This window comes from Schistocerca piceifrons, chromosome 6, assembly GCF_021461385.2.
Source record: "Schistocerca piceifrons isolate TAMUIC-IGC-003096 chromosome 6, iqSchPice1.1, whole genome shotgun sequence".
Taxonomy (NCBI): Eukaryota; Metazoa; Arthropoda; class Insecta; order Orthoptera; family Acrididae; genus Schistocerca; species Schistocerca piceifrons.
The window spans coordinates 274188947-274211575 of record NC_060143.1 but is presented as its reverse complement, the minus strand read 5'-3'; the positions used below and the strand labels follow the sequence as shown (position 1 = coordinate 274211575).

Genomic DNA, 22629 nt, shown 5'->3' with positions numbered 1-22629 from the left:
ATGTGAAAATTACCGAACTATCAGTTTAATAAGTCACAGCTGCAAAATACTAACGCGAATTCTTTACAGACGAATGGAAAAACTGGTAGAAGCGGACCTCGGAGAAGATCAGTTTGGATTCTGTAGAAATGTTGGAACACGTGAGGCAATGCTAACCTTACAACTTATCTTAGAAGAAAGATTAAGAAAAGGCAAACCTACGTTTCTAGCATTTGTACACCTAGAGAAAGCTTTTGACAACGTTAACTGGAATACTCTCTTTCAAATTCTGAAGGTGGCAGGGGTAAAATACAGGGAGCGAAAGGCTATTTACAATTTGTACAGAAACCAGATGGCAGTTATAAGAGTCGAGGGGCATGAAAAGGAAGCAGTGGTTGGGAAAGGAGTGAGACAGGGTTGTAGCCTCTCCCCGATGTTATTCAATCTGTATATTGAGCAAGCAGTAAAGGAAACAAAAGAAAAATTCGGAGTAGGTATTAAAATTCATGGAGAAGAAGTAAAAACTTTGAGGTTCGCCGATGACATTGTAATTCTGTCAGAGACAGCAAAGGACTTGGAAGAGCAGTTGAACGGAATGGACAGTGTCTTGAAAGGAGGATATAAGATGAACATCAACAAAAGCAAAACGAGGATAATGGAATGTAGTCAAATTAAATCGGGTGATGCTGAGGGGATTAGATTAGGAAATGAGACACTTAAAGTAGTAAAGGAGTTTTGCTATTTAGGGAGTAAAATAACTGATGATGGTCAAAGTTGAGAGGATATAAAATGTAGGCTGGCAATGGCAAGGAAATCGTTTCTGAAGAAGAAAAATTTGTTAACATCGAGTATAGATTTAAGTGTCAGGAAGTCGTTTCTGAAAGTATTTGTATGGAGTGTAGCCATGTATGGAAGTGAAACATGGACGATAACCAGTTTGGACAAGAAGAGAATAGAAGCTTTCGAAATGTGGTGCTACAGCAAATGCTGAAGATAAGGTGGGTAGATCACGTAACTAATGAGGAGGTATTGAATAGGATTGGGGAGAAGAGAAGTTTGTGGCACAACTTGACTAGAAGAAGGGATCCGTTGGTAGGACATGTTTTGAGGCATCAAGGGATCACAAATTTAGCATTGGAGGGCAGCATGGAGGGTAAAAATCGTAGAGGGAGACCAAGAGATCAATACACTGAGCAGATTCAGAAGGATGTAGGTTGCAGTAGGTACTGGGAGATGAAGAAGCTTGCACAGGATAGAGTAGCATGGAGAGCTGCATCAAACCAGTCTCAGGACTGAAGACCACAACAACAACAACAACAACGGAGAATAGAGGGAGCGACTCATGAGGAAACTCTTCAGTTTTCGATTTGAAAGCTCATGGATTACTGCTAAGATTTTTGAATTCCAGTGGTAGCTTATTGAAAATGGATGCGGCAGTATACTGCACACCTTTCTGCACAAGAGTTGAGGAAGTTCAATCCAAACGCAGGTTTGATTTCTGCCTAGTATTAACTGAGTGAAAACTACTTATTCTTGGGAATAAGCTAATATTGTGAACAAGAAATGACAGTAAGGTATATATATATATATATATATATATATATATATATATATATATATATATATATATATATATATATATATCTAAAAACAAAGATGATGTGACTTACCAAATGAAAGTGCTGGCAGGTCGACACACACACAAACAAACACAAACATACACACAAAATTCAAGCTTTCGCAACAAACTGTTGCCTCATCAGGAAAGAGGGAAGGAGAGGGAAAGACGAAAGGAAGTGGGTTTTAAGGGAGAGGGTAAGGAGTCATTCCAATCCCGGGAGCGGAAAGACTTACCTTAGGGGGAAAAAAGGACGGGTATACACTCGCACACACACACATATCCATCCACACATATACAGACACAAGCAGACATATTTAAATATGTCTGCTTGTGTCTGTATATGTGTGGATGGATATGTGTGTGTGTGCGAGTGTATACCCGTCCTTTTTTCCCCCTAAGGTAAGTCTTTCCGCTCCCGGGATTGGAATGACTCCTTACCCTCTCCCTTAAAACCCACTTCCTTTCGTCTTTCCCTCTCCTTCCCTCTTTCCTGATGAGGCAACAGTTTGTTGCGAAAGCTTGAATTTTGTGTGTATGTTTGTGTTTGTTTGTGTGTGTGTCGACCTGCCAGCACTTTCATTTGGTAAGTCACATCATCTTTGTTTTTAGATATATATTTCCTACGTGGAATGTTTCCCTCTATTATAACTATATATATATATATATATATATATATATATATATATATATATAAAAAGAAAGATGATGAAACTTACCAAACAAAAGCGCTGGCAGGTCGATAGACACACAAACAAACACAAACATACACACAAAATTCTAGCTTTCGCAACCTATGGTTGCCTCGTCAGGAAAGAGGGAAGGAGAAGGAAAGACAAAAGGATATGGGTTTTAAGGGAGAGGGTAAGGAGTCATTCCAATCCCGGGAGCGGAAAGACTTACCTTAGGGGGAAAAAAGGACAGGTACACACTCGCACACACACACATATCCATCCACACATACACAGATGCAAGCAGACATTTGTAAAGGCAAATGTCTGCTTGCATCTGTGTATGTGTGGATGGATATGTGTGTGTGTGCGAGTGTGTACCTGTCCTTTTTTCCCCCTAAGGTAAGTCTTTCCGCTCCCGGGATTGGAATGACTCCTTACCCTCTCCCTTAAAACCCATATCCTTTTGTCTTTCCTTCTCCTTCCCTCTTTCCTGACGAGGCAACCATAGGTTGCGAAAGCTAGAATTTTGTGTGTATGTTTGTGTTTGTTTGTGTGTCTATCGACCTGCCAGCGCTTTTGTTTGGTAAGTTTCATCATCTTTCTTTTTAGATATATTTTTCCCACGTGGAATGTTTCCCTCTATTATATATATATATATATATATATATATATATATATATATATATATATATATATATATATATATATTGAGAGACCAGTGTCAAAATACCCAGACTCGTGAACAGGGGTCAACAAGAGGTTCATGAACTAACACCACTTATTTCCCGAACCACCCATTTCTGAGCCAAAAATATCCTTTTAGAATGGCAAGAGTTACCCCAAAATATAGTACCATATGACATAAGTGAATGAAAATAAGCAAAGTAGACTAATTTTCATGTCAAACAATCACTCATTTCCGATACTCTTCGAATAGTGAAAATTGCAGCATTAAGTCTTTGAACAAGATACGAACGTGGGACTTCCAAGACAGTTTAGTATCTATCTGAATACCTAGAAATTTGAACTGTTCAGTTTCACAAATCATATGCCCATTCTGTGAAATTAAAAACGTCAGGTTTTGTTGAATTGTGTGTTAGGAACTGTAAAAACTGAGTCTTGCTGTGATTTAGTATTAGTTTTTTTGTACAAGCCATGAACTTAGGTCATGAACTGCACTATCTGAAACTGAGCCAGTGTTGGTCACAACAACCTTTATTATCTAGCTAGTGTCATCAGCAAACAGAAATCTTTTAGAATCACCTGTAGTACTAGAGGTATATTATTTATACAAATAAGGAACAGGAGTTACCTCAACACTGATCCCTGGGGCACCCCCCACTTGACCGTACCCCACTCACACCCCACATCTCAGCCATTCTCAACATTGTGAATAATGACCTTTTGCTGTCTGGTGCCAAAGTAAGAGGAGAACCAATTGTGAGCTACTCCCCATATTCCATAATGGTCCAACTTCTGGAGCAATATTTTGTGATCAACACAATCAGACGCCTTAGGCATATTTTTTTATTTAACTATCGTTCGAAACCTTTTGTTTAACCCATCCAGTACCTCACATAGAAAAGAGAATATAGCATTTTCAGATGTTAAACAACTTCCATAGCCGAACTGTACATTTGATAGCAAATCGTGTGATATAAAATGATCAATTATCCTTACATACACAACCTTTTCAATAACTTTAGCAAACACTGGTGACATAGAAATAGGTCTAAAATTGCCTACATTATCCTTTTCTCCCTTTTTTTATAGTGGCTTTACTACTGAGTACTTTAATCGTTCAGGAAACTGACCATTCCTAAAGGAAAAATTATGAGTATGGCTAAATACAGAGCTAACGTGTGCAGCACAGTACTTTAATATTCTGCTAGGCACTCCATCATAACTATGAGAGTCCTTAGTCTTCAGTGATTTAATTATTGACTCAATCTCCCTCTTGTCTGTATCACAGAGGAGTATTTCAGACCTCAACCTCGGAAAGGCATTTGCCAAGAAAGTTATATGATTTCCTGTAGAAACTAAATTTTTATTTAATTCACCATCAGTGCTCAGAAAATGATTGTTAAATACTGTACATATATCTGATTTGTCAGTAACAGAAATATTTTTACTGTGAACTGACTTTATATTGTCGACCTTGTGCTGCTGACCAGACGCTTCCTTCACAACTGACCATATGGTTTTAATTTTATCCTGTGAATTAGCTATTCTATTTGCATGTCACATTCTCTTTGCCTTCCGAATAACATTTTTAAGCACCCTACAATACTGTTTGTAATGGGCTACTGTAGCTTGATTGTGACTACTTCTAACATTTTGATATAATTCCTGCTTCATTCTACATGATATCCTTATCCCATTAGTCAGCCACCCAGGCTGCCTACTACTGCTAGTAGCCCATTTAGAACATTCTAATGGAAAGCAACTCTCGAAGAGCATGAGAAATTTGTTAAGAAAAGCATTATATTTATCATCATATTGTGTAGAAAATTTTGCTACATATGACTGATGGACTAAACAAATAAATCTTTGTTAGTTTGCTTAAGGAATGGTCATATAGCGCTTTCAGTGTTCTAGAGTTCAGGTTGTGGTGCTAATGCAGCCATCATACTTACCCTTGTGATGATTTTCTTCTTCAAAATAAAATGCATACAAGTTTAATAATTTAGGTTGTCAAAGAAAACAAAGTACAACTGCATGTAGTGTTAACAACAACCAACCAACTAACTAAACACGTAGTTATTTGTCAAGTTTGCACAATATGGCATTAATTAATGTATGAAGACCACAGAGCACAACAGCTATAAGAGTTTATTCAGGTAACTGTCGGTTTCTTCATATAACTGTACCACACTTTTTATTTAGAGATCCAGTTCATGTACAGTGAATTTCAAAACCAGATAATCTCTCCACCAGGTACCCCAAAAATCGAGTGTTATAATCAATTGTAAGTTACTTGAATGTCAAAATGTGTATTATTACTGAGGTATAGAAGGAGAATAAATTGAACAACAGCTTACACTGAGCTCTGTGAAAACAAAAAAATAGTACTTCTTAATCAAACTATGCTATTTTAGCAGTAGAACTGGTGGAAAAGGAAGTTATGGATGCCCTGTGTTGCCATCCATTGCTCAGCTATATGGTGAGCTGTCTTTAATCATCCTATTGTTTGTGTTCTACCTAATATTTACCCATAACAAATTATAACTGTAATTTCATAATAAATAATAATAATGGCGTGTGGCGTGGTGCAAGTCTTTCGATTTGATGTCACTTCGGCGACTAGCGCGTCAATGGAGATGAAATGATGATGATTAGGACAACACAACACCCAGTCCCTGAGCGGAGAAAATCTCCGACCCAGCTGGGAATCGAACCCAGGCCCTTAGGATTGACAGTCTGTCGCGCTGACCAGTCAGCTACTGGAGCGGACATTTCATAATTAAATCCAGTCTGAAAACAGATAGTGTTGGAGTATTGAAAATAAAATGTTCTACATTTGACTCGGAGGTTCATAGTGTAGAGAAATTAAAATTATCACTGTTAACATCATATTTCTTACAAAATGCAGAAATAGTGAAAGAATAGTGCTACTCACTACATAGTGCAGGCATGGAGTGGTAGACAGGCACAATGAAAAATCCCTGATCAGGTACTTAGTCCAATAGCTGAATAATATGTAGCAGTATTTTCCGTTGTGACACTCTGCCACTCAGCATCTCCTCTGCGTGGTGAGTAGAAATCTACCCTTTCATATTTTTATTATTGTGTCCCATATTTTCCATTGTTTAATTGTTATTTTCATGTGGCAGAGATAAGGGTCATAGACACGTAATATATTTGTAATTTATGTTTCTGTTTATCAGGTAGTTTATTGTAAGATCATTTTATGACCTAACTTTTTTAATTGTTATGATTCTAATATGTGCCTTAATTTTCATGCCTCTCAAAAAGACTTGAGTATTTACGACAGAACGTGCCAACAGAGGAACTACGTCAGATAGGGGAGTCGGCACCATTCAAGCATTACATTAACTGCTTATTAAAAGTAAAGAAAAGTATGTGAAACATTCAGTCAAGTAAGTAAATTTCTCAAAATAATAAAAAAGAACATTAATTTCATTAGTATTGTCAGATTGTTGATACATAGGGTGGTTTGAAAAGTTCTCAGAACAGAATACAAAAAAAGTACTTACATCACTGAAACTGTTTTTATTTTTCAATGTAGTCTCCTTGTTGATTAATGAACTTGGTTCAACGATGTTCCAGTGCTTTGATCCCATCTCGAAAATGAGTTTTCTCCAGGCCTGCAAGATAATTATCAACTCCGGCTATCAATTCTTCGTTTGAAGTAAATCTTCATCCACCAAAAAAAATTTTTAGTTTTGGGAAGAGATGGAAATCTGACAGAGCAATATCAGGTGAATAAGGTGGGTGGGGCAACAACTCATACCTTAGTTCGTGTAATTTTGCCATGGTGACAGCACATGTGTGCAGGCACATGTCAAGAGTTGTGGCACCCATCTTGCAGATAATTTTTTCATTTCTAATTCTTCAGTTAAAATGTGACATATCCTTTCAGATGCCATCTGGCAAGCTTGAGCAATTTCATGCACTTTCAATCAGTGATCCTCCATGACCATTGTGCGCACTTTTGCGACGATTTCTGAAGTAGTGACACATCTAGACTGACTGCGCGGATCATCATCTAAGCTCTCCCGACCAAATTTAAAATCATCTGTCCACTTGGCAACAGTTGAATATGAAGGAGCAGAGTCCATCAGTGTATTCTGGAAATTGGCATAAATGTTCTGAAAATACCTTTCTTTATGAAGTACTTAATCACTGCTCAAATCTCAATTTTTTTTCCATCTTTGCAAATCACTACACGGGAACAACAACAGAGCCATGTCACCGCCACAGCTCTCTTCCAATAGCACTGATGTGGCACGTGTTTACAGGCAACAGTCCAATGAATATCATGTGAACAATGTGTTGCACCAGCACTGACCTATCGTGGTGATTCTGAGAACTTTTCAAACCGCCCTCATGCAATGATCATGCTTAAATTTGGAACAAACCTTGAGATTTTCAACTTAAAGATGTTATTTTTTTTAGCATGTAATTTATTCTATGTGTAATCTGTATACTTGCTTTAGAGTTCTAATTGAGGGGGGCACCTAGATTAGAGGATGTAATCTCCATCCAGTACATAGACAACCATGGGAGAGAAACAGTGTGTGTGGGAGATTATCGTTCCCCACCTCCCTCACACTCTGCAGCCACTATACTTACTCTTTGTGACTTGTGCTGCATATCTACCTTGTCTGTTGGTAGTGAACTGTCTTTTCTGAGAAGAAGTTGTTGATGACTGGGTACAAAATGTTAACCACTCAACTTGTTCCTGCTCCTAGTGTTTCAGACTACCAGACCTGCTCTCAAGAGAAGTTTACCAGTTATAGTATCCATTATCCATTTGTTTTGTGTAATATAACAAAACTGGTATGGCTTGCTTGATGTTCTCAGCAACTATTGTGATACGAAATGGATACTAATGCTCTTACAGTACTGTGTGTTGCAGTGGTGTCAGTAAATATTTGAGTAGGTAACGGGTAGTGGCAATACAAAGTCCATTATAAGTAGTCCAGTCAAAAGACTGAATATGTTCTTATATTGTGTCATGCCCAAAGCTCATACAGCTTTGAGATGATGTATCAGTTAATTTAACATTATCCATATGATGGAGTGGTCATTGCACTAAACTTAAGTTGCCACAACATACATCTTATTTAGAAATTTTTGGGTGTGTGGAATAAACGAAAACTAAATGCTACAGACTAAAAGTAGTTACGAGAGACAAGTGGATGACTTGAACTGTGAATGCCAAGTAGTCATCAAAAGGTATTGGGAACCTTTTGGAAATTGTTTGATAACTTTTAAATCATGGAATGGAGGAGTACATCATTCATATACTCTTGATCATGTTTGTAATACTAAGATTTATAGCTGGGAGCATTCAAGTTTAAGATTCCTGATTAACAATAATGATTTTGCTAATAACTAAGAGATCAAAGATGAGAGCCAAGGAAAAATACTGGAAGAAGAAAACATAAAATAAAAAAAATACAAAGGGGGAAAAAGGTGGTAACAGAAAAGGAACACAGTCACACCAGCAGCTGTAAAAATAGAAAGATGAAAGAGAGGAAAAGTGAAAGAAAACAGAATTGTCTGTTAAGACCAAGGGACCTGATAAGTGACAGAAAACTTCTAAGCTGTTGTCATTGTGATCTTCAGTCCAGAAACTGATTTGATGAAGCTCTCCATGCTACTCTATCCTGTGCAAGCTTCTTCATCTCCAAGTACGATTTTTACCCTCCACACTGCCCTCCAGCACTAAATTGGTGATTCCTTGATGCCTCAGAACATGTCCTACCAACTGATCACTTCTTCTAGTCAAGCTGTGCCACAAATTCCTCTTCTCCCCAGTTCTATTCAGTATCTCCTCATTAGTTACATGACTTACCCCTCTAATCTTCAGCATTCTTCTGTAGCACCACATTATGAAAGCTTCTAATCTCTTCTTGTCTAAACTATTTATCATCCATGTTTCACTTCTATATGTGGCTACATACCATACAAATAATTTCAGAAAAGACTTCTAAGGTAAGTCAAGGAAATATTTTGATAGAATGTATCTTCTTTCAGAACACCACCGTGAAAATTGCTATCATGTACACATCAGCAAAAGTTTTGCATCAGTCCTTTATTTCAAAGCTCATGCAAAAGAAAATAAAAATTTGCCCTGACGCATGTGTGTACATTTATTTCTAATGTGTTCAGAACACCAATTCAAAGAAACAGACATTTCTGTAACGACAAAATTGGCTGTTCCCAATACAGGATTTTTCGCTGCAGTCGTGATCAACGTCAGCATATGGTGGAATGACCTCTTGGTCAGATGCAAGCTTGAAGTCATTTTGGCATACCATTGATGAGATCATCAAGCCAGTACTGATCCAAATTTTTCCACTCTTCAGTGGTGACCATGCGTAAGTCTCACAGAGTACGAGGAACTTGTCAATGTCCAAAACCAGCTTGTTTCAGTCAATCTCACAATGTTAGATTGTGTTCATGTGTGTGTGTGTGGGGGGGGGGGGGGGGGGGGGGGGGGGGAGGCAGGCAGGCAGGCAGGCAGGCAGGCAGGCAGGCAAGTGGGCCACTCCATTCTGGTGATCCTAGCATGCTGAGAGAAGAACATGCTCACGAGAACAGCACTGTGAGAATGCATGTTATCCTCCATCTAGATGAAATTGTTGCCAAAATATCAGTTGCAGAACAATGTGCACCGTAGAGTATTGAGATTGCCCTCAACAACCACAAGAGGTGTACGGTGGCCCCATTCAATGCCACTCCAGAACATCACTCCAGCACCATGTTGTTGCTTGTGTGAAACACACATTTGATGTTATTAGGTTGTCTCCAAACATGATCCCAGTTTCATCCGTAAACAATACCTAACACTAATCTTGGGGTGTCCATTCTTACCCATCTGTAACGGAGTCCACGGTATTGTGGTGTACGACATGGTGCTTGCCATGGTCACCAAAAATAAAAATTCAAATCATGCAATTGTTTCCTAACAGTTTAGTGTGATATATACTGTAGCCACTTCAAATGCCAAGCTCAGTTCTGGAACACGCAGCCCATAGTTCCTTAGACACATAGATATCAATCATACTGTGCAGCTGTGTAATGTGGACTGTCTGTATGGTGTAAGTCCTCAACATTACTTCTGACCTGGAACCGATTCCATGTCCGCACCACATCACTTTGACTCTGGTGCAAACAATGAGCAACTTCTCTTGTTGACATGCCTTCTGAACTTAACATGATTATGCGGACCTGACCATTAGCGTGATTGTCCTTCATGGCATGATGGATGTTCAGTCTGCTGTTCCACAGACATCTATCCTGCATCTCTATTGGTGCCTTACTTCCAACTGCCATACTGCAGTCCATTCAAGTCTGGCAAATCTGCCTGTAAGTAGCACTGATGGTAGTTATGTGTATGTTCACAAACAACATTGGTGACCTTCTGATCAGTACATTAACAATTACAATAGTAACACACATCTACGACATAACAGGATGATTCAAAACTTTCATTGTATGTGTGTATACATCCTGTACAGTTTGAGCTAAAAGGAGTTGTAATTCATAAAACAGTAACTGAAATCAATAGCATGGATTGTTGATTGTACACTATGCTTTCCACACAGCTATCCCACTGAACCATGTTCATCTGAGAAATATGTGCTGCTTGAATGTTGCGCTTCATACTAAGTGTAAATTTCGCTTAGTTCCACGGCATATGATAAATATTCTATGTCAAAATTAGAACTCAACTTTATGTTCTATTATGTAGAGAGAAATCTAGTTCTGTTGTGTACTGAATTATTAATACAGAAAAATTGATGTTTACTGTTAATGTGGCAAAATGCACAGACTGACTGAGTGGCTTTCTGCAGCCATCTGTTTTTGTCAGTATTCGTATTTATAAATATCATTTGTTACAAAATTGCAAGGGTTCAACAGGATAACAAGTTAAATTGGAGTCAGCACATAGCTAAACTAATATAGAAGCTCCAGTTAGGCTTATTTTGCATTTAGAACTAATTTCCAAGAGCATACTTTTGTAAAACAATCAATCAGTATATTTCTTCCTCCTACATATATCTCACAAAAAGACACCTAGATAAAATTAGAGATATCTGAGCCCACATGGAGGTTTACCAGGAATCGCTCTTGCCATGATCCATATGCAACTGGGACAGGAAAAAGACGGAAGTGACACCACTACACAAAGTATCCTGCACCACACACCATAAAGTTTCTTACGGAGTATAAATGTAGATGTGGATTAGAACTTTCTTTATGTTGGCATGAAGATGAGGGTGGTTCCTAATTTTGGATGCTTTTACTACTGGTTCTCTTGCAGAATTACCTTCTGGGTCAAAACTGTTCATGTTGAAAGTATTGATTGAGAAAAAATAAGCACTAAGAACACTTTGTAAAGTACACAGTGGTACGTCTGGCCGGTGCTTCCTCATAGGTCTGACAATATTTACTCTCTCTCTCTTCCCAGAACATTTACTGCATAATGACATTTGTAGTTAATAATACAAATGAAAACAATCAATTTTTGACAAAATAATTTAATTAGACAGATAAAAAGTCTACTCACCAAGCTGCGGCTGAACACACAAAAGAAATTTATAATTAGGCAAGCCTTCAGAGCTTTTGGCTCCTTCTTCAGGCAGAGGAGTTGAAGGAGAAGGAAGAGGGGTGAAGGAAAAGGACTAGAGAGGTCTAGGAAAAGGGGCAGATTTCAGGAAAGTGAACCAGGACACACACACACACACACACACACACACACACACACACACACACACACACACAATGTACAGTAAAGGAATGGTAGGAATCACTGATGACATCACAGTGCACAACTTTGAATATAAGAAAAAGGCAACTGGGAAAAATACCATGAGGTGGCAGAAAAAGAACTCACATCATCATTTAATCCGGAGACCTAGAGGAAGATAATAAAGGATTGGCATGGATTGTTAAATGGTAGCAGGGACATTGATACTGTGGATTATGCATGCCAGGCAAAGGACACAGAAGGAGACTTCATGGCGTGACTAGGATTTCAGAAAGGAAACAAGCACTACAAATGCACAAAAATGTTAGTTGTGACGAAAATTTCATTTGGCCTGTAACAGGGCTGGCTGTGGCATGCCAAACTTCATGCGGGCACCGGGCATGCCAAGACCTGGCCTGTCACTCGTGTTTGCTCAGTCCTCCTCAGAAGTACACGAAACTGTGCAGCATTTCATTTAGCATTGTGCTGCAGGATTTTTTGATCAGTGCAACTCTCTGAGTCCGGCACAATCATGATTACAGTGCTGTTTAACTTTTGTTATTTGTTTGTGGTATCTAGGACATTCACAGTGGCTGTTTGCACAAAAAGATGCAGTTTGCTGATCTATTGTCACAATCCATTAAAATGAATAGGAATGGCAGAAGAGGGTTGGGTTGGGTTGTTTTGGAGGAAGAGACCAAACTGCGAGGTCATTGATCTCATCGGTTTAGGAAAGGACGGGGAAGGAAGTCGGCCGTGCCCTTTCAAAGGAACCATCATGGAATTTGCCTGGAGCAATTTAGGGAAATCACGGAAAACCTAAATCAGGATGGCAGGACATGGGATTGAACCGTCGTCCTCCCGAATGGCAGAAGAGAGGGATAAGAAGTTTCAATTTGCATAAGCAACGGGTACTGCGATTTTGCTAAGAAATGACATCACAGTACCATGCAGAGAGAATGTGAACATTTGGATGACATTGAAAGAGCAAATAATAAGAATGATCGACAGCTGGTATTCATTGTTCTGTACATCAAGAAGAACTCTGTGCTAAATTTTCAGGTATGGGGCACCAAGAAGTTGGTGGTATGAATAGTGAAATTCTTGAAGTTGCACCCATTATTTCATTAAGAGTATGGAGACTTTAAATATTACTACGAAGTACATTGGTTAAGTCAAGGGCCATACGTGAAACAATTTTTGATTTATAACTCGCTATTGTTGAATTTATAAAGAAAAAAGGAGTGCAGGACCAAAAATTAAAACATCAGGAATAGATTGCAGACTTCACATTTTACACGGACTTGCCTGCACACTGCCCACATTAAGACACTGTAATGTGAGAAACCTATTTCTGATATGATAGGAGTGCATATAAAAAGAAAATTGTGTTGTTGAAGGGACACATTCGTACAAAGACAGTCCAGATCCCTAAGGTGATGCTAAAGAAAGTGTGAGGTTTATGGCCCAGCAAGAATTAAAAGGAGAGATTTGTAAAGGTTTTGAGGACATTGTTAGTCTTACATCTCTCTTCGAGCCATTTTTGAGACCGTTTGCCATTTCAGTTGAAAGCACCCTGTGCGTGCACACGTGTAAATGTCCAGAATCAGTGACAATTCTTTTTATGTTAAAACTGTCCATGACATCTACATTGCTTTCCTCAGGTAGATTTTCCAAGTCTCCATAATGAGGTTGCAAGAGTGCTACATTATTTCAATCGACATATTTCCGTGAAAGATGATTTTTCAATTATGAAACTAAATAATTCACAATTGGGTGGCAACTTAAGTGTGAAACTTTGAGGAATTGTCTGTGTCTGTGCATATGCCAATAGTTAGTACCAGATAAAAATTATATTATGTCTTCAGCACACCAAAAATAATTAATTAATGCTGAAAACTTGTTTTGTTTGTCATTTATGTTATTGAGAAATGTGAAATATAAAACCAGGTCACATGCAGAGTGACTGCACTGTCATTTAAATGGGGCATATTCACTGTTTCCTCTTCTTCCACCTGCAAGTGCTTAGACAGCGTGGCGTGGCAGTGGTGGAAATGTGAAGCGAGGCTGAGCCCTTTGGCACTCAGGCCCGGGCATGGGATGCAAGCCAAAATCTTGGCTACCACTGGCATAAAGCGTGTTAGGCATGGGTGAAAAGAAAGCCTAAAGAAAATAAAAGATGTACGTGGATAGAATACTGTAAGAAGTTAAATCATCAAACCCCAGTAACAACAATCTGGAAACAAATTTGGTGGTTTCATAATGCTATGGATGCACACCTCCTCACACTTACTAACCACTTAGTGACAAAGGAAATATTGTCCAGGGTAGTCCATCAAACGGTATAGAAGGTGATTGAAACTGATTAAGTTGGAAATGATGATGGCTAACTTATGCAATCTTTCACCTTTCTTGAGCTAGAAATAGCAATCAAATCATCCAAAAGCACAACACCTGGACTGGATAATATCTGCTATCCCATAATCAAGTTCTTGCCTTCACAGGGCAAACATATGTTACAATGCATCTTAAACACTGTGTATAAGGATTGCATTAAGATTGCAGATATGAAAACAATACGCATAAAATGTTGGAACATTTGGTTAAATGGCATGTGGAATGGTACATAGAGCATTTTCTACTGGTAGCCAATTTTTAACTAAGTTTCTGCCATGGACAGGACACGACAGATATGTCATCACACCTAATAGTGGACATACAGTTGTGTTATTCCATGAATAAATACTTAATGGCATTTTATACAGACAAAAGTCATTTGTATGACAAAGTCTTATTACCTGTTGTTGCTCAGAAACTGAGAAACTTGCAGATAGCACAAAGTTTTGTCTGCGGTCTTCTGTCCCTGTTTCAGGACAGGTGATTAATAATGTTTTTGAATCAAGGCAGTATCGGACCAAGGACAACCAGCACAAGGCTGCCACTTGTTTAACATTTAAACCAATGACCTCCGATGTATCTTAATTACTAGGTTGATTCCAAATTCTCTATAAAGGATGTGTCGGATATCTAGGCAGTCATATAGACAGTAAACTTTTATGATTCCATATATAGTCCATGCCAAACCTAAGTGTGAAAATGCTCTGAATATACTTCGTGCTATGATGGAAACCCGTGGGTTACGGATCTTGTATCACGTAATGCTGAGCCTTCACCCATATTATGTCTGCATGCCTTGTGGCACAGCCTCCAGGCAGCTACTTAACAGATATCAATACATGCATGGGAGCTCTTGGATCCACCACAATGAACACCCAATTAGTTGAAACAGTGGAAACACTCTCATCAGTAGGTAGATATTAAATCAGCAGAAAATTTATTTTGAAATACTTACAATACTTGGGAGATGTGTTGCCAAGTAAAATTTATGACCTTATGGTTTGATAGTACACTGACCATTACTAAATCCATAAATTAACACCACCACTTGTGGAGGCATTTTAAACACTCAGCAAGTACTCAAATATCATTCGAAGAATGTGACTGCTACCTTATGTACAAGGGAATGATCCAACCCTAAATGTCAAAACCTACCCTGAGATTTTTCACACAGGTAGAGTACACTGAAAGAAACGCAGTGTCAGAATTTTGGCTGATAAGGTGCACTGAAAGAATTTTTAAAAAATGTTAACGTTACTCATTTTTGCCAGAGGCAGATCTACTTATAACAGTGAATAAGCTGACATAGCAGTGACAAAAGTACATAGCACTAAGTCCATAGTACATACATGTGAATTTTAAGCACTTAAACCATACAAAAAAGTCTCACCTAATTAATTTTTTTAATAATGTGCAGTTCATATTGATATCTAAATTGTTGCACATGTAATTATTACACAAGTGTCCAGCAGTGGAAAGAAAAGCTAGGTGGTGTACAGTGTTACGTTACAGACAATTTTCATCAATCAGGACTTTAATTTGTTGACACTAAATAATTTATGACAGTTCCTACAGCACTGTGACTTAGATTAATTTTTAAATAATACAACAAGTGATTAAAAGTATCTGGACACCTGACTGAAAATGACTTAAAAGTTCATGGTGCCCTCCTTCAGCAGTGCTGGAATTCAATATGATGTTGGCCCACCCTTAGCCTTGATGACAATTTCCACTCTCACAGGCATATGTTCAGTCAGGTGCTGGAAGGCTTCTTGGGGAAAGGTAGCCAATTGTTCATGGAGAGCTGTACTGAGGAGACGTATTGATGTTGGTTGGTGAGGCCTGGCATGAAGTCAGCATTCCAAAACATCGCAAAGCTGTTCTGTAGGATTCAGGGCAGGACACTGTGCAGGCCAGCCCATTACAGGGGTGTTATTGTCATGTAACCACTCTGCCACTGACTGCACTACAGACAGGTGCTTGATCATGTTGAAAGATGCAGTGGCCATCCCTGAATTGCTCTTTAACAGTGGGAAGCAAGAAGGTGTTTAAAACATCAATGTAGGCCAGTGCTGTGATAGTGTCACGCAAAACAACAAGGGGTGCAAGCCCCCTCCATTAAAAACATGACCACAACATAACACCACCACCTCTGAATTTTACTGTTGGCAGATAATAAGATTAAAACTATATGGAATATTGTCAAACGGGAGACGGGGCAGCCTGACAGTGCACAGCATACATTAGCAATAAAGTGAAATGATGGTGTTGTGAGTGATAATTCACAAGTTGCAAGTATTTTTAACAGTCACTTTCTGAATGTAGCAGCAAAGATAGGATTAAAAGGTTCAGTTGAAGAAGCAAAGAAAATGTTAAAAATGTCATTCCCCAGGACTTCAGGCCTTTAAAAATAGCACCAACATCCCCCACTGAAATTAAGGGAATTGTAAATATACTGAAAAACAAGAGCTCATGTGGTGTTGATGGAGTCTCTAACAGAATTTTTAAGTGTACTTCTAATTTAATAAGTGAAGTCCTTGGTGATATATGTAATGCTTCACTGGCACAGGGAATTTTTCCAGACAGATTGAAATACACAATTGTCAAACCTCTTCATAAGAAAGGGGACAAGAGTGACTTAAATAATGATAAACCAATCTCATTGCTGACTTCATTTTCTAAAATATCCGAAAAAGTTATGTATTCAAGAGTAGTCTCACATTTAAGTGAAAATAATTTACTCAGCATGTCACAGTTTGGATTCCAGAAGGGTTACTCGACTGAGAATGCTATCTACACATTTACCCATCGAATAGTACAAGTCCTAAATAACAAGTTATCGCCAGTTGGTATTTTTGTGATCTCTCCAAGGCATTTTGACTGTGTGGATCTTGTTACACTCTTAGAAAAACTCAGGTTTTATGGAATAGAAGGCTACATGCACAGCTGGTTTGAATCATACTTAATGAACAGAAAGCAAAAAGTTGTGCTGAATGACTCATATAATGTTGGGAGGGTGGTAAATTCTAATGAATGAGGAGTTATCACAAAGGGAGTCCCACAGGGTTCAATTTTGGGTCCTCTGCTGTCCCTTACTCATGTGAATGACCTGTCACTTAACATTCAGCAAGCAGAACTAGTACTTTTTGCAAATGACATGAGTATTATAACAAATCCCATTTCAGAAAAAGCAGCTGAAGATATCGTTAAGGATGTCTTTCAAAGAATTATTAAGTGGTTCTCAGAAAATGGACTCTCCCTTAATTTTGAAAAGCTCACTATATCCAGTTCCGTACACTGAATAGAGTCATACCGACAATTGTCGTAGCATATGAACAGGCCTCAGTTAACAGGGTAAATTTCTCCAAATTTTTTGGTGTTCACATTGATGACAACTTGAACTGGAAGAAACATATTGCTGAGCTTATCAAACAATTAAGTTCAGCTTCTTTTGTTCTTCGTATAATCGCTAGTCTTGGCAATAAACAGATCAGCCTCCTAACGTACTTTGCATATTTCCACTCAATAATGTCTTATGGAGTAGTTTCCTGGGGTAACTCACCACTTAGACATAAAGTATTGATTGCACAAAAGAGAGCAGTGAGAGTAATTAGTGGTGTTCACCCAAGGACGTCACATAGGCACCTATTCAAGGAGTTAGGTATTTTAACTGCACCATCAGAGTATCAGAGTACATATATTTGCTAGTGACATTCATTATAAATAATCCATCTCAATTTGCGAAGAACAGTGATGTTCATACGTACAACACTAGAGGGTGAAATAAACTTTACTATCAGTTATTGAAGCTGTCAGTTGCTCAAAAGGGAGTACATTATCCAGCAACAAAAATCTTTGACCATTTGCCCAACAACATAAAGTGTCTGGCACATAGCAGATCAAGATATAAATCTAGCTTAAAACCATATCTTTTGGACAAGTGTTATTCCATGGACGAGTTTCTCCTTTAAATGTAGTTTCATGTGTAGAACTAAAAATTTCAATAATATTAATATTAGCACTATATACAGGGTGTCCCAGCTATCTTGTCCACCCAAAATATCTCTGGAACAATAACAGCTATTGGAAAACGACTTTCACCAGTATCAATGTCGGGCTGGGGCCCATGAATGTACATATTTGGAAACATTCTAAAACGAAAGCATATGTGTTTTTTAACACAAACTTATGTTTTTTTAAATGGACCTCCTATATTTTTTCTTCAGCAATCCATAGCATGACAAAGCATATACACAATGGCGTTGATTGCATCCCAATATTCCCATTACATCCCGAGATATTGAGACGCGAAGTTGATGCTTGAAACACCCGACATGCGCTGCTAGCGCACGTCCTGAGGCTCAGGCGTGAATCCCATGCTGCCTGTAATCGCGATGTGATTATGTGTAATCACACCTCCATACTTATCAAGAGGTCCGAAACAACGGTAAAACTTTTAGGCCACTTGCTCGTTTCACTAAAACCATCAACATGACTTTTAATATTACGAGTGAATGATTAACTGTCACTTGCGCTAGATCTACAGTAAAGTAAAGTTTTAACGTTGAACTGCATTACCTTTTTAGTAACGGATTAACGATAAGCGAAGTTAACTTTGTTACTAACGTTGCGGTACACAGATAGGTTACAGAACCGCATCACCCCTAGCCTATGGGATAAATACCTGCTGGAATGTACGACGTTAATGCAGGATGGAAGCAGACCATATTATTCATTTCGGACCTCTTGATAGGTATGGAAGTGTGATTACGCATGTCAATCACATCGCGATTACGGGCAGCATGGGGTTCACGCCTGAGCCTCAGGACGTGTGCTAGCAGCGCATGTCGGGTGTTTCAAGCGTCAACTTCGCGTCTCAATATCTCGGGATGTAATGGGAATATTGCGATGCAATCAACGCCATTGTGTATATGCTTTGTCATGCTATGGATTGCTGAAGAAAAAATATAGGAGGTCCATTTAAAAAAACATAAGTTTGTGTTAAAAAATACATATGCTTTCGTTTTAGAATGTTTCCAAATATGTACATTCATGGGCCCCAACCCTACATTGATACCGGTGAAAGTCATTTTCCGATAGCTGTTATTGTTCCAGAGATATTTTGGGTGGACAAGATAGCTGGGACACCCTGTATATATATGTCTGCTTGTGTCTGTGTATATTTATAAATGTCTGCTTGTGTCTGTGTATGTGCGGATGGATATGTGTGTGTGGTGAGTGTATACCTGTCCTTTTTTCCCCCTAAGGTGAGTCTTTCCGCTCCCGGGATTGGAATGACTCCTTACCCTCTCCCTTAAAACCCACATCCTTTCGTCTTTTCGTCTTTCCCTCTCCTTCCCTCGTTCCTGATGAAGCAACCGTTTGTTGCGAAAGCTGGAATTTTGTGTTTATGTTTGTGTTTGTTTGTGTGTGTATCGACCTGCCAGCGCTTTTGTTTGGTAAGTCTCATCATCTTTGTTTTTAGATATATTTTTCCCACGTGGAATGTTTCCGTTTCCCTCTCTCTCTCTCTCTCTCTCTCTCTCTCTCTCTATATATATATATATATATATATATATAAGGTAAGTTTTTTCCGCTCCCGGGATTGGAATGACTCCTTACCCTCTCCCTTAAAACCCACTTCCTTTCGTCTTTCCCTCTCCTTCCCTCTTTGCTGATGAGGCAACAGTTTGTTGCGAAAGCTTGAATTTTGTGTGTATGTTTGTGTTTGTTTGTGTGTCTATTGACCTGCCAGCGCTTTCGTTTGGTAAGTCACCTCATCTTTGTTTTTATATATAATTTTTCCCACGTGGAATGTTTCCATATATATATATATATATATATATATATATATATATATATATATATATATATATAGAAGGAAACATCCCACATGGGGAAAAAAAATATATCTAAAAACAAAGATGATGTGACTTACCAAACGAAAGTGCTGGCACGTCGATAGACACACAAAATTCTAGCTTTCGCAACCAACGGTTGCCTCGTCAGGAAAGAGGGAAGGAGAGGGAAAGACGGAAGGATTTGGGTTTTAAGGGAGAGGGTAAGGAGTCATTCCAATCCCGGGAGCGGAAAGACTTACCATAGGGGGAGAAAAGGACAGGTATACACTCGCACACACACACATATCCATCCACACATATACAGACACAAGCAGACATATTTAAAGGCAAAGAATTTGGGCAGAGATGTCAGTCGAGGTGGAACTGCAGAGGCAAAGATGTTGTTGAATGACAGGTGAGGTATGAGTGGCGGCAACTTGAAATTAGCGGAGATTGATGCCTGGTGGATAACGGGAAGAGAGGATATATTGAAGGGCAAGTTCCCATCTCCGGAGTTCGGATAGGTTGGTGTTGTGGGAAGTATCCAGATAACCCGGACGGTGTAACACTGTGCCAAGATGTGCTGACCATGCACCAAGGCATGTTTAGCCACAGGGTGTTCCTCATTACCAACAAACACTGTCTGCCTGTGTCCATTCATGTGAATGGACAGTTTGTTGCTGGTCATTCCCATATAGAAAGTGTCACAGTGTAGGCAGGTCAGTTGGTAAATCACGTGGGTGCTTTCACACGTGGCTCTGCCTTTGATCGTGTACACCTTCCGGGTTACCGGACTGGAGTAGGTGGTGGTGGGAGGGTGCATGGGACAGGTTTTACATTGGGGGCAGTTACAAGGGTAGGAGCCAGAGGGTAGGGAAGGTGGTTTGGGGATTTCATAGGGATGAACCAAGAGGTTACGAAGTTTAGGTGGACGGCGGAAAGACACTCTTGGTGGAGTGGGGAGGATTTCATGAAGGATGGATCTCATTTCGGGGTAGGATTTGAGGAAGTCGTATCCTTACTGGAGAGCCACATTCAGAGTCTGATCCAGTCCCGGGAAGTATCCTGTCACAAGTGGGGCACTTTTGGGGTTCTTCTGTGAGAGGTTCTGGGTTTGAGGGGATGAGGAAGTTGCTCTGGTTATTTGCTTCTGTACCAGGTCGGGAGGGTAGTTGTGGGATGCGAAAGCTTTTTTCAGGTTGTTGGTGTAATGGTTCAGGGATTCTGGACTGGAGCAGATTCGTTTACCACGAAGGCCTAGGCTGTAGGGAAGGTACCGTTTGATATGGAATGGGTGGCAGCTGTCATAATGGAGGTACTGTTGCTTGTTGGTGGGTTTGATGTGGACGGATGTGTGAAGCTGGCCATTGGACAGATGGAGGTCAACTCCGCAAACATGCCTTCACCCTAGCCAGATTACGCTCCAACGTTTTGTTTACTCAGGCTTGTCTGACATTTTGCATTACCCCCAAAGGCCTCACACTTAAAGTTCCCATCTCTGGCTGTAATCCTTCTTTCCATCAGTCCCTATACCAGTTCCAAACTGCACAATCCGTAGCCCTCACCCGCCTAATCCTTCACCTACACATCGACTCAGCCAATGAAAACACCCGTCACCTCCTATCCCTAATCAATGTCCTCGATCTTTCCTCTCCCACATCCACAGCGGCTGTTCAGAGCATCCTCCTACAGGCCAACCGCAAATTAGAACAGCATTCCACCCTCCACCTCAAGAAACTATCCAATCTCCTGGTTTCCCACCTCCGGAAAGGCAACTCACTCACCCTCCACAACCTTTCCAACAAACCTCAACCTCTTCTCATTGCACACAGACCCAGTCTCTCCCATCTACTCAATCTCCCACTTCCAGCTCCACTCCCCCCAACACCTCAAAATTCTAGTCAACACAATCTGGAACCACAACACCCCAATTCAGTAGTTAACCTTTCCTCCGAACCTCTCTCCCAATCCGAAACCTGTGTCCTATCCGAAGGCCTCACCTTCAGCCCCACTCACAGATCCCTTGTCAAAGATTTACTGTCCTACACTCATAGTCTCTGCTGGAAATATCACTTTGCCACAAAGAAAAATAATCCTGATCCCACTCCTAATGATCCAACTCCCCAAGACACTATCCAAATTGAACCCTGCCAGGAACAGTTCCGTTCTCCATCACAGCGGGACCCCCCACCTCTTCCTCAAAATCACCCTCTCCAAACGTTCCAGGAATTTCTCACTTCCAGCCTTGCCTCTCAATCTTTCTTGAAAAACCTTAATCCTGCTCCCAACATCACCACAGCCGAAGCCCAGGCTAACCGTGATCTGAAAGCTGACCGACCCACCATCATTCTTCCGGCTGACAAGGGTTCCACGACCGTGGTACTTGATCGTCGGGAGTGTGTGGCTGAGGGACTGCGTCAACTTTCAGACAACACTACATACAAAGTTTGCCAAGGTAATCCCATTCCTGATGTCCACACAGAGCTTCATGGAATCCTCAGAACCTTAGGCCCCCTACAAAACCTTTCACCTGACTCCATCAACCTCCTGACCCCACCGACACCTCGCACTCCTACCTTCTACCTACTTCCTGAAATTCACAAACCCAAACATCCCGGCCGCCCCATTGTAGCTGGTTACCAAGCCCCCACAGAATGTATCTCTGCCTATGTAGAT

At 39.8% G+C, this 22629-nt stretch overlaps 1 protein-coding gene across 1 annotated transcript in view; it reads left to right on the top strand.

The window, feature by feature from the left end:
- Positions 1-22629, top strand: part of LOC124802832 (cohesin subunit SA-2-like) — a 376821-nt gene that overhangs the window by 345067 nt on the left and 9125 nt on the right. Inside the window, exon 13 of the mRNA XM_047263844.1 lies at positions 6247-6371. Coding sequence (XP_047119800.1) covers positions 6247-6252 — 6 coding nt within the window. The 3' untranslated portion in view covers positions 6253-6371. The remainder of the gene's footprint in view (positions 1-6246; positions 6372-22629) is intronic.